Here is a 13,672-nt window from a genome sequence, read left to right on the forward strand (position 1 = left end):
CAACCTATAGATCGCAATTTTTGCGATATTTTGATGGGAAATGGTGAAAAGTAGTTATATGGAAAAATTGCAGTATTTAAAATTTTTCGAGAAAATTCGCTGTGTTATAGTACTTCGACCTCCTAAATTGTCACAAAAAGTCTGGTTCAGCTTCTGGATATTTTTGAATTCATATAACCATTCGTACGTAAACTGAGTTTTTACGTTGTAAGAAGGTATAATTTTCAATACTTCCTAATGAAAATTGGCTCATAGTAATAAATTGACAAAAAAATCAACCTTACCGAATTGGACCCAGTGCATATAGGGATTCTCAGAAAACCTTTATATGCCAAAAAAGCCTAACTGTTAATGTTTTATGATGAAAATTTGTTCATGATAGCAATTTCACGTAAAAACTCAATGGACTAAGTTTTGAAATGCCAATTTTACACTGGTTTCATATAAGGAAGAGTACGAAGAGAAGAAGATTTGTGCTACAGTATGTGGTGTAGGGTATTCAATATAAAAGTAATTGTTACTTTTATTAGAGAACACAAAAATTACATCTTGTTTCTATATAAAGGCTTATTTTTCAAGTGCGTATTTATGAGGAAGCGGACCCGTTCAATCCTTACATAGGACAGGTTCCAAAAACAGGCGTAGGTAGTCCAAACTTTGTAGAGTTCATTTCTATATGAAATTACTACAATATTATGGGTAAATTTTCATCAGCAGGATAGGATCCGAAAAATAGGCCGAGATCCAAAATCGGTAGATTTAATTTGTTTATGTTAAATTTGCTATTATGATAAAATTTTCATCATGAAGCAATGAAAATTATACCTTTTTTTGAAATACTACTACTTAGCCACTTTTGCCGAGAAATTTTGAAAATTACAATGTCCTTTTGAAAATATAACGCCCTATTCTGAAAAGAGTTTATATGGGGATTGATCGAAAAATTGAACCGATCTGAACCACTTTCAATACCGTTCGTTCTTGTCAAAACACATCACTGTATCAAATTTCATCCTATCGACCTGCAGCTTGAATCGGTATAATAAAAGGTGGGCCTATCTTAATCCCTTTTGTGTGTTATATACATACGCACTAATTTAATATACCCTGTACCGCAGGTGTAGGGTATAAAAACGCAATATAAATGACGCTATGTTTTTGAAATTGTTTAAATTATTTAATTTTCTTGTCTACTGAAATAATGTTTTGTTTATTTTTTCTATATTTTGATACGAATATTTAATATGATGTTAGTACAATATAGTGAAAAAAATTTTTGTGTTTGGACAATGGACTAGGTTTAACAAGCGCTTACTTTTTGTTGAGCGAAAAAATCCAATATTAATAAGAGTCACTGTACTTAAAACCGAAATCGATAAAGCTCAGCATAAAATCTATCAGTTAACTGCAGATGTTGTAAATTCGTTGCAAACGTATGATTACCGATTATTATTATACCTTACAATTTATCTATATATAAATATGTACGGCTGTATGCATGTAACGTTTTCGTTGACTTTGGATTTTTACTTCATTGAAACTACAATAGAAAAGTTTCGTTAGTCGTATTCTTTATTCGTTTTAAATCAATTTATTAGTATTTTTTTTTCTCAAATAATTTTGTGATGTTTGTGAAATGTGCGATTGTAATATTTCCTGTTATCGTGAGCCGCCACCAAAAGAATTTCGGGGACTTTCCGTTCTCATGCTGGACTGCTGGCAGCGCGAATACGATAAGCGGCCATATCGGAATTTTCGCTTTGATCGTTTGCACTTCGAAGAACGTTTTGAACGCAAATATTACCCAACTAGGGATTTTCCCTATATTGTATACTTTATGCAATGGCGGCGTTTATCTAGTGTTAAATTGGTGGGTTTTCGTGTCTTTACAATGTTGGATGGTTTTGTGGAGGCCCTAACCAATCTTAAACGTATCGAATTGAAACTAATGGATTTGCCCTTATTATTTTTTCAACTATTCAGAGATAACGTCCATAATATTCACGTTGAAGAATTAATTTTAGAAGGTAGGTATATACACATATATATGTATACATATACATGAGCTTGCCCTAAAAACGTCCCAACGGAAACTCCAATAAAAAGAAATGGTCATACTGAAGTACTTATGATGCAAAAAAAATTACTGTTTATAAAGAAACTTGAAGTTTTCTTTGTCGACAGATGGTACTCTTTTTTCGTTTTTTGTTTTTGAGTTTGTAAGTAAGCACACTTCATAAGAAATTTTTTTGGGGCAAAATAATAAATAAATATCGTGGTAGTTTCTAATGTCTACGAAATGCTTTAGATAGGCAGATTGTTTCGCATTAAGGATAAACATTCTTAACATCTTTGGGAGAAGAATCATAGTGGTTTGCATTCCATGCAATTGACTAGTGTGCTAGACACAACAACTGGAATACCGTTATCTTTTTGGAAGTCGTATTTTCAGACGTTTCGCTTTTAACTTTTGGGACAAATACAAAACTTATTTCTTATATATGAACAGCAGATAGACACGCCAAACATACATTACCAACTGATCTCTGAAATGACAGAGCGGCCGTAACCAGTTAGCTTTCATGTTATACATACTCATTGCATGACGATTGTACACGTTACCGCTGAGCGATGCAATTTAATTGCGCATTTCTGAAAGAGATCGACGCACTTAACAGCTGATGTTGTGCATGGTAATTAAAAATTTTGTTCTTGCTGTCGTAGGCAACTCATTTTACATCGCCAAACGCAATAGAAAAGGCAGTTTTTGCCATTGGTGTGGAAATTCAATTAACGTTCGCTGTTCCTGATTTCAGAGAAGGGCTATTGCCATTTAGACAAATCTGATTTATTTAATAACTGGCCATTTGTGTAATTTTTTTATAACCCCAAATATTTCTTATCTTGATATTATATTCTTTGGTTAAGATTCGAATCATTATTTATTAATCTTGCCAGTTATGCCTTGAACACAAGAAAGGATGATGGCTTTCAATTTCTTTTAGTTAATGAATTTCGCAGAGATGTTTACCGCTATCATACCCCGCAACTTAGAACCTCATATCTATGCGTACAATGTCTAATGAATAATCGCTTCCTGGAAATTAACGCTTGAAGTCTGTAGTTTGCTCAATTCCAAAAAAAAGAAAATATGTGAACTGAAACGAAATAAAATGTGAAATGAAGAAAATAATTCAAGCGTAAATTATAAGGGCTCGAAAGCTTTTATAGTGTGGTATGATATTACTCTCCTTTTTTTTAATCATGGCTTGTTTGTGTAGTAAGAACTTAAATCTTTCCGTTTTGTTCGAGAAGTATCCGAATATTATTAGTCAGCACTTGCATATCTCAACGTAAAAGAATTGAAAAAATTTCAAGCAACAAATGTTCGCTAAGGCTTAAAAAAAAGAATTATATTTGAATGAAGCGCTTTCGTTAGAGAAGTTCGAATGAAGGCTATGAAATACAAACATCTGCAAACGCGATATAAATTTTCACACGACTTGTGGTTCAATATCGGGCGAGTTCAAAAGAGCTTGAGATAGATCTATCCTCAGAATCACTTTCTCGATCTAAATCTTTCACTTTCAGAAAAATCACTTTCTCCTCGATCGAAACTTGTTTGTAAGGTTGCCCAAGGGTCCCTTTTATACTCTTTTTGTTAAACCTAGAAATGGAGATTTTTGAAATATTTCGATAGAATTTGTTGACCTCTCTTCGCCTAAGGGCGAATTCTATTAAATATGATTCGGATTGGATCACTGTTTCAGCCACTTGGCATATAACGCCTTGTTTTGAGAAGATGTCATCTGATTAACTGCAACGTAATGTAGGGCATTTAATGTGGTCGATGGTCCACACTAGTGCTAGACTTTCTTTTTATTTTTTACATCCTACATCACAAGTGGTACAGGGTATATTAAGTTCGTGCGGGTGTATGCAACACCCAGAAATATGTTTTTGTAGGTTTTATTATGGTTATCGATTCTGAACTACTTTCTGCATCGATTTAAACTTGACTGTCCGTCTGACAATGTGTTAACCTTGCGTTCAACCACAGGTTAGAGTGGAGTATGTTGATGGAATTTAGTGTATCGACGTATTTTGTCCCAGGGAAGAATTCTATTGAAGATGGTAACGTGAAGTTGGGAACGTGCAACGTTTCGTCCATTTCCCATATAGCGCCTCATTTTGAGGTGCCGTTATACGAATATCTGTACTAAGTGAAGCATACTATAATGTTTTTACTTGTTTATCGTGATACTATATAATGAAATTCTAATTTCAGGTACACCCTTGACAAAAGACGATGTACAATGTTTGCGTTCTATATTAATTAAATCGAAATTATTGCGTTACATCAATGTGGGCAATTGTAGAATAACTCAGTACAATTTTGCTGAATTAGCCGATGGTATTCATAAATCTGAGTCTATTGTTGGTTATAATTGTAATCGCATCTTAGGAAAGAATCTATCATTGGATTCGGAAAAAATTGCTTATACCGTGTCTTCGATGATTTGGCAAAATAAACTGCAGGAAATTGAAATGCAACAATGCGAGTTTGTAGCCCAAGATATGGAAATTATCGCAGAGTACATGTCTTATAAATGCTCATATTTGCGTAAACTAAATGTTGCCAATAATAAGATCGGGCCAGATGGCGCTCTTTATTTGTTGAAAGCAATTGTCTCTAGTGGTACACTGACCCATCTCGATTTGAATGGTTGCGGTTTGGGAAATCATGGCGGCGAATTAATAGCCAAATATATCAGCTCATGCTATACGTTACAGTATTTGAATATATGCTTCAATAATATTAATTCGGCGGCAATTAATTGCATTTTGTTAACTATGAAGAAACCGATTAAATTACATAAACTCCAAATGTATGGCAATAAATATAATCCAAAGACTGGTAACATACTTCGACGTCTATTGGGTGCCGGCGTGTTATTACAGGATAATATTGATTTAACGGTGACTTTCGATGATACTATACCCGGTTATCGTGTCATACCATGGAGGTCGTAAAAAGAAATTTCTATAAAAATTTTATTAATATCCGTTAAAATCAAATTAAAAGCTTTTTATCATCCATCTATGTATATTTGTATAGATTTTCTTTTTTTTATTTGTATATGTGTGTATGAATATGAATATGTGAGTTTTTAAAACGATGAGCTTTAGCTTCAAGTTTTTTTTCTTTCACTTATAGTTGGTTAAGTGTTAAATAATATTTCGTAAAAACCAAAATGTCAAAGAAAACAAAAAATTTTTTCAAGTACTTTAAAATTTCCTGAAAATAAAATTAACAAACGTTTGAAGTAAATGTCAAAACTTTTCACATTCTTTCATGAAATCTTCAATTGTTCAAAGAAATAACTGCGAACGTAAAATGTTTATTCATCATCACTTATACAAACCTTTACGATTTGTTCCACAGTTGGTGGTGAAACGCAGCACCACTAGCGACTATTGTAATCAAATGAGCGGTAAACGTGAGTATGTAGGTTATGGTATTAATGGATCACCAGTTTATATGGATTTACCGGAATATCCTATGCCGGCAATACGTTTTTGCGAAGGCGGCGATGAACTTTGCGCATTGCGAGAAAAGGAAAAGGGCGATTGGAATAAACTTACGCTGGATGAAATAAAGAAATTGTATCGCGGTAGTTTTTGTCAAACATTTGCGGAAATACACGCACCCACTGGTCAATGGAAATTGGTTGTAGGCATAGCATTTTGGGCGATGGCTATTGCATTTTTGATGACAGTATTAACACAATTTAGCGAGGCTTCACCCGAATCGTTTGAAGAAGATAACCGTCAAGCTCGGCTAAAACGTATGATTGCTTTGGAAATGAATCCTATCACCGGTCTCGCCTCAAAATGGGATTACGAAGTCGAAGACTGGAAATCTCGCAAGTAGATATAGAGTATGGTATTGGAGTATTTGCCAAAATAAATTAAATTACATCTGCTTATGTGAAATCGTCACAGTCCTCATTTTATATTGATTTTTCCTTTGTTTTCTTTAAAAAAAAAGAATGGTGAGGAATAGGCGTGAAGGCTATTGAGCGAGGTCTACTTCCTGCATAATGAAAAATTGAAGAATTTATTTCTCTATTCATTTCGATAAGGAAACCTGTAGTTCATATATTATGTGCACGTTCGTTCACTGCACTTAAATGTAGAAAGTAAACATGTACTCTTCTAGGCTGCTTCTTGATTATGTGAAGTTATTCTTTATAAAGAAAATCTGCGCAACTGTTCATTCAATTTCCACTCGGCTATAAGCAAAGTTCGGAAAATACTTCATATTCTATGACCTTAAGTTATTCTTAGTAACATAGGCAGTTGTCCCAGTCTAAATAAATTTTTTATTCGAACTTAGAAAGTCGAAATACTGTTGCACAGCGAGTTTTATTGAAACATTTGGATTACGACTTTCCAGAATATGGAACTGGAAAGTGAACAAAACCGAATCATTTTTAATAGCGCGACTTATAGGTTGCCCACAAAAATACACGGGTGGATATCGAACGGGCAGACTGACGGACAATCTTAGGTTGTAAAAGCTGGAAGGTGTGCATATTGTAAGCCCAAACTTAATATATGTATATAATATAATATAACACAAGTGTTGTAGAGTACAAATATATAATAAAAATATTTCAATAAAAAATATATATATATATGTATATATACATATATGAATTTATAAAAACTTGCAGGGCCCTGTTCTTATTTAAAAAAAGCTTTTCACAAGCTCATGAGAGCTTTATGAGAACTTTCGTCTCATATTTAAAAATTGTTCTCTTAGTGAAGTCTTTTCCTTTCTTTTTATTCTGTTTAAGGAGAAAACTGTGAACGGTACTGTAAACATTTATTTTATGCCTATGTATGTTAAAAAGCTGACTTTTTAATATGTTAAGGTATTGTGCCTCAGATACGCATGTTAATAGCATACAAAACTACCAAGACTAGATTTGATAGTTATTTTTAGTTCTGTTCATCCGCATTACACTATAATATATAATATTCTTTTCAGGTTCGAGAATTACTAAAAGATGATTGGTTTTCAGTAAAATGGGAAGATAGTCCGTACAACACTATGATGAACTGGCTTAAATATAATCCGCAGAAGTAAAAGGCGTATCTTGCAGAGTCAATCAGTCCTCAGAAGTGAATTGTTGAGGGATCATGCCAGTACAGATACTTTGCTTGCAAATGATCTACAATGCAATTAACTTTTAAATTAATTCTTTAAGTGTCATTTAACGCCCTTGAATGTTCATCGGTTTGGTCTTGCAACAAAAATATCAATGCAAATCGAAACGCTAAAATTAATGCGCTGCTGGTTGATGGTGCAGAACTAATGACCGAGACATTTTAAATTGGCATGCAAGATTTGCTTCGGCTGGGACAACTCTTTGAACCCCCTCTCATATAACCTAAAAACAGCTGAATCTTTATCTAATAGAAAGATATAATTGTGTATATTTCACCGAAGTCGAGTCACGCAGGTAGAGTTCTCACGAAATATAAATGTTCTGATGAAAAGTTATAGTATCTTGACATAAGTGCATCAAATTTGAACCACATTGGTCTATTTCTTGAAGACCACCCCTTATTATATTATTTTATATTGAAGATTGGTTCGTAGCAGCAATGTGTAAAAAATTAACGGTAAAGAATTTAGATCGCACAGGTCTATCTTTTAAACCTTAATGTATATAGGGATTGCCACGAAAACCAAGTCTAGAGATCGCTGATCGATTTGCGCTTACGCTTACGCAATCTTTTGCATCCTGCCCAAGCACTAGCAACCATTCAGAATTCGTTTTCCCAATGGTCAATAATCACCGACAGCCATGGAAGGTTTTCGAGGAAGTTGTTCTATGATTAAAGCAGGTAACGGTTTCCGCGAATGTCAAGTGATCAGCTGTAAAATGGAATGTCAAATTTGAAATAAATTTTGCTATTTTTTTCGCAGGTTACTTGACACGTTGTGTGTAACCTGAATGCTTTACTTAAGTGTGAATGTTTACTTAATGTGTTGTTTAAATGAATTCTTATAAATTACTTATTTCTTATTTTCTATTTCAGGGTAGAAAAGGCCCGCCCACGATACAAGCAAAGAGAATCGTGTATTAAATCGGTAAAGTGAAGGTAAATATATTATTATATATTTATATCTATATATTGCTTATATATTTCTCCTATTGTAGATTAAAATAAACATCAAGTCAAACTCTCCGCTCATCGCCACACATCGATGAAGATTTGCTGCATACGAAAGCTAGGTTTGCATTTACCTTTGCTTATTATTATTACAATGTATTTATTTCTTTTTATTTCATTTTAGATTAAAACTAAGCATACGCCTGCACTTAGCACTTCTGCATGTGATATTTCCATAGGCCAAATGGTAAGTGTGGTCATCTTTTTATATAAAGTTTATTAATCACAATATTTTTCTTTAGCAGATGTCAGCGCAACGCCATAGCAGGAATTTTTGTTTATATATGTGTATGTTATGTATCATTATGTATGTATTAGCGGGGATTTTTATTTATTACGTATTAATATGTATTACTATGCATTACTATATATTATAATTATTGTAAGTATTGTGATAGTTTTAAGTTAAGTTTATAATGGTGTAGGTCTAAAGGGGAGCCAGCCATTTAAAACAGTTGGCAACGCGCCTATCACGGTACTCCAAGGGTGGTGCGGAAAATCGTGAAATTTAATCGTTTATTAAACACAAACCCACTTTATCTCTTACACCGCATCTCGGTAAAGACATCAATTGCACGGTTTCTTCACCCAGTTCACCAGTCACGTTTAAGCCGGCAAAAGTTTATTAATTTCAATTAGAAACACTGTTGCTTGTTAAAATGCATGCGACAGTGAACTCGCTAGCATTGAATAATCTTCGACTAACGAATGCATGACCCCCACTCTTAACCAGTTTATAATCTTTAATCCTAACAACTTCGCAACATAAAAATATTCAAACATATAAGAAGTAAATCTGGGATATATTGTTATACATTGCACTGACTTAAAAGTCTTTAGAATTACATTGTGGAAATGGAACGAACCCCATCCCTGTGGTTGTTAAGGTCCCTTCAAAGGACTTTATAGATTAGACAACAGAATTTTTTTGGAATCATCCATCACGTATTTTTACTTAAGCATGTGAAAGTTGGCGGTAGACGATATGTGGTGATGTTCCAAAACAGAACGACTGATAATGCAATATTCATAATAGGGAAAAATTAATATTGAAAGTTTTGTAAACCTTTAATAAAATAAAAAAAAAAGAAGAACTACTTGAATGTCTTGTGTCTTTAAAAACGATCCTTTAATCAAAATTTTTTAATTCTGCGAAAAACGTCAATGAAAGTATTTAGCATTTTTATACATAATTTTGTTCAACTGATTTATATAAATGCTAAAAAGGCACAAATCTACCTTTCACGTGTACGTGGACTTACAGAGAACTTAGATAAGTAGAACAATACGCTTTTTTGTGTCGCGTTAATCGTTATTAATAATTGTGAATAACCTAATGTCGTATTCGTTTAAGAACAAGTGAAAACATTGCAGTGGGAACAAAAGCTTAAGCAACTATCGCCAATGATCTGTACCATGACTGCTTGCGGGTTATCGTAATATCCCCATCATTCCTCGTAAAACTTGCGCTACCTTTTGAGCTTGGAAGCAGTGTTTTCCAAGCGAAAAGTCCGCTTCGAGCAGTTTTCCACTGTAATTCTCAGCACAGTTTATGTCTTCGCTACAAGCTTAAGTCCTTACATGGAGAGAACATTTAATTACTAGTTTTTATGACGGAAAATGCACAATAATAAAATTTTTGGAAAATAAATTATATATGTTAAATTTGGACATGTTCATATGATGAATAACTTTTCTGACTTTCCTTTAATCATTTATGTGCAGGCAAACATTACTGTCCACGGATGGCCACTATGAATCGCCAGACATTCCAGTGTGGAAGCCAAAAGATGTATTAATTTATTTTTTTATTTTATTCATAGAATTCAGTTGGAAATCCTTTTGTTTTTTTGCAGGCGAATCAAATCTTTTGTGCTTACATGATTTACTAAACGCTGCTCCAGAATTGTTAGCGTCTTCGTTGCTTCAAGATGTCGCGGAAATAATGCATATACAAGTAGCTCAAGTTGCATTATGGGCTTACGGACTCGATAGTCGAGAATTGGACGCTAATGTTAAAGAATGCTTGGAGGTTTTACCACAACGTTCAGTGGAACATAAACATGGTTGGCTATTAGTTCTTGGCCACGCCTTGAGTAAAAAAATGAAATATCTCATGATACAACGTAGAACAAAGAATTTCGCTGAATGGAAAAATTTTGTAGACGCTGTGGCTCACGTCGTTTGCATGCCTACCGAACGTAATGCAATGGAATGTAATATGAACCATAAAAGACGTGGCTTAGCCCTAATATTCAACCATGAATTCTTCGACATACCATCGCTGGAGAGTCGCAAGGGTACTAATGCGGATTGTGAGAAGCTGAAGAAAGCTTTTAAAAATAATTAGACTTCGAAGTAACTGATCATAAAGATTGCAAATTAAGAGAGCTTCTAGAGTGTATTGAGAAAGGTAAGAAGTTTAAAAACTCCCAAAAGTGAATCTCTGATATTCGCCGCGGTTTTAAGTCAGATTGAACATCTTTGTAAGCGTTTTATACAACATTTATATTTGTCGCCGAAGTTTCGGAGAGTCTTAATAAATACGCAACTTCATATCAATATTTGCCACAAATTGCCTATTAAAACTTTCCCTTTATTGATCGTGCGAACTTGGGTCCATAACCCCCACTTTATACCTGGATATATAAAAGCGTATTGAGAATATATCTATTAAATAGCACGCCTGCTTGGACTGACAAAATTAATAGCACATATCTAAAAAGGTGAGTCTTCGAAATGGAAAAATAAAATTAATAGCTTTCGGCGACATTTAAAAAAGAAGAATTTTGTTTATTCAAAAGAAATAGGAACACAGAGTTCATCACTGAATACCTTACGCCAGTTCGCTTAAAGCAGTTATTGATATAATGACTTTTCATAATAAAGTATTATATGGGAAATATTCGAAAAAGTGATCCGATACTAGCTATTTTCAATAGGTTTCGTTATTGAGCTACAGCGTATCGATGTACTAAATTTATCGAAATTTACCAAAAATTTTCTATCTGTATGTTGAACACGAGAAAAGGAGATGGACAGACAGACAGACAAGCTTAAACGGTATGATAGAAAAAACCTGTTCTACCTTAAGACCTTCTTCTTCTACCTAAAACACATCTGAACTAACTTAATATACCTTGTATCACAAGTGGTGTAAGGTGCAAGAAATTATGAAAAGGAGTAAGAAAACATATCCATATTTAGAAAATGTAAGCTACAAAGCGAGTTCTTCTTATTCAATTTTCAGCCGCTACTCAAGATCATAGCGATAATGATTGCATAGCCATAGCAATATTATCGCATGGTGAACAAGGTTACTTATATGCCAAGGATATCATGTACAAAATTGATACTATTTGGCATTACTTCACTGCCATCTCTTGTCCTACGTTAGCTGGCAAACCAAAATTATTTTTTACACAAGCATGTCGTGGCGATCGTTTAGATCCATTTAGGCATTAAACTACAAAAGACTGAAACGGATGACGATGGTTTATCAATATCCTCTATGAGTTATAAAATACCCATACATGCTGATTTTCTTATATCCTATTCCACAATACCGGGTAAGTCTTTCTTATTATTGACAATAAATTGATGAATAAATATATTGTTAATTAAAAAAAAAAAAAGGTTTCTATTCTTGGCGCAACACCTCCAATGGTTCCTGGTTTATAGAATCTTTGGTAGAAGAGTTGAATACACATGGCAAGGAATACGATATCTTAACTTTGCTGATATTTGTCAATCAACGCGTTGCCATGGATTATGAATCCTGTGTTCCCACTCGCCCAATAATGGATCAACAAAAACAAATACCGTGCATTACATCGATGCTGATGCGTACATTACGTTTTAGCGCTAAAAGTAAAAATTGTAACCGTTAAGAGAGATAAGCGGCAGAAATTTTTTAGAATTTATCATTCTTTATAAAAATTGCATAAGTTTCGACTAGTTAGCCAGTTTTTAAAAAATAAGTTTGTAATCTTTTGCCTCCTTTGCCTCCTTTGCCTAAATTTAGTTAACCATTTTTTTTTTTTTTTTTTTTTTTGGCTAATAAAACTAATTAGAACAAACAAAAAAAAAAAAGAAAAACAAAATTGGAAAAGGCAATCCCAATATAAATATGAAAATTTCAAAGCATTGCTGGCTTATCCACTAACCATTAATTTTATAAGTAAAAAATGGTAAAAACGCATTTTTTTTTTATAGCAACAAACAATCGGACAAATTTACATCAATAAAATGTATGGAACGAAATTTCAGAAAACAAAGTAAAAAAAAAAGAAAAAAATCAACGAAACAATTACAAATGTTAATATTTTTACACAACTTTAAAAAAAATAAGAAGAAGAAGAAGAATTAAATCAATTTTTATTTTTAGAATATTTAAAATATTCACTTAAATACATATAATAATTAGATTAAATATATTGTACTTTCAAATTCATGCCTTAATTAATGACATACTTAGTATAAATTTAAACAGAATTTTTTTGCCATACCGTATACATACACAAACTTTCGTTTTAAATATTTTCGAAGATCTTTGCTTTGTTGCTAAAAACAATTTTTTAAAAGACTTAAACAATCGCTTTAACTTACTTACTTATCATAATATCAATCATATCTTTAGTAAAAGAAAATAGGAAAGCAATCGATTTTTCTGAAAACTCTATACTTTCGCTAATATTTTACTTTCAATATATTCTTCTAAACATTTTATTTTTAGTACTCATTTAAGATTTTTGTATAACATATTTCCTAATTGCCTTCCAATAATGGCTGCCATTTAAAGTTTAGAAAAATTTTTTGTTTTATTTTTTTTTCCTTTTTTAAGATATGAAAATATATTTAATAAATAAAATTGAATTTCAAGATTACAACGAATCTTGAATTTGATTAATGGCTATCCGTACAACATGGGATGTATTAAAGTCCTTTTTTATGCCCACCACTGTATGATAGGGGTATACTCGTTTTGTTTTTTTTATCATAATATCTGTAACACGCAAAAGGAAGCAAAAGCGTGAAATCCCGACTTGATTTAGCCATGTCTGTCCTTCTGTGGGCTGTGTATTGTAATCACTCTGCTGGGCGCAAAAATGGAAACATCAACATTGGAATTTCCTGCACGCAGGTAGGTATTGAAAATGATCCAAATTGGTCAGAGCAAAAGCACACAGTGGAGCGTAAACTGAACGCAACTCAGTTTTTTCTAATAAATATTTTTGGATTTTTGCTCGTTACTGGGAAATTATTAAAATTACAAGGCTGAAATTTTCCGCATTTGCTTTACGAGACACTTTACTTTTCAAGTCCAAAAATGGACCCAATCGGCCGTGTCAACACAAAGTTACGATTAATTAAATTTATTTTTCTCTCTTTTTTGAGGTTTTAGGGTCATTTATCATAAGCC

At 33.1% G+C, this 13,672-nt stretch overlaps 2 protein-coding genes and 1 pseudogene across 2 annotated transcripts; all 3 read left to right on the plus strand.

Annotated features, from left to right (window-relative positions):
• Window positions 1-1,636: 1,636 nt before the first annotated feature.
• LOC119642281 lies at window positions 1,637-5,034 on the plus strand. The gene is made up of 2 exons (XM_038041378.1): window positions 1,637-2,027; window positions 4,289-5,034. The coding sequence occupies exons 1-2, from the start codon at window positions 1,637-1,639 to the stop codon at window positions 5,032-5,034; spliced, it is 1,137 nt and encodes a 378-aa protein (XP_037897306.1).
• Window positions 5,035-5,398: 364 nt separating this feature from the next.
• LOC119642282 lies at window positions 5,399-5,935 on the plus strand. Its single transcript, XM_038041379.1, has 2 exons — window positions 5,399-5,501; window positions 5,571-5,935. Exons 1-2 carry the CDS (start codon window positions 5,399-5,401, stop codon window positions 5,933-5,935), a joined length of 468 nt encoding a protein of 155 aa, XP_037897307.1.
• Window positions 5,936-7,880: 1,945 nt separating this feature from the next.
• LOC119642283 lies at window positions 7,881-12,140 on the plus strand (annotated as a pseudogene).
• The last annotated feature ends 1,532 nt before the right edge of the window (window positions 12,141-13,672 follow it).

This window comes from Glossina fuscipes, unplaced genomic scaffold, assembly GCF_014805625.2.
Source record: "Glossina fuscipes isolate IAEA_lab_2018 unplaced genomic scaffold, Yale_Gfus_2 221, whole genome shotgun sequence".
NCBI classification, from domain to species: domain Eukaryota; kingdom Metazoa; phylum Arthropoda; class Insecta; order Diptera; family Glossinidae; genus Glossina; species Glossina fuscipes.

Bases quoted from the DNA above. Each gene is read 5' to 3' on its own strand.
- LOC119642282 (XM_038041379.1), top strand. From the start codon at position 5,399: ATGTTTATTCATCATCACTTATACAAACCTTTACGATTTGTTCCACAG. The intron at 5,502-5,570 runs GTGAGTATGTAG...ATCCTATGCCGG, and splicing joins TAATCAAATGAGCGGTAAAC to CAATACGTTTTTGCGAAGGC.
- LOC119642281 (XM_038041378.1), top strand. From the start codon at position 1,637: ATGTGCGATTGTAATATTTCCTGTTATCGTGAGCCGCCACCAAAAGAA. The intron at 2,028-4,288 runs GTAGGTATATAC...TTCTAATTTCAG, and splicing joins TGAAGAATTAATTTTAGAAG to GTACACCCTTGACAAAAGAC.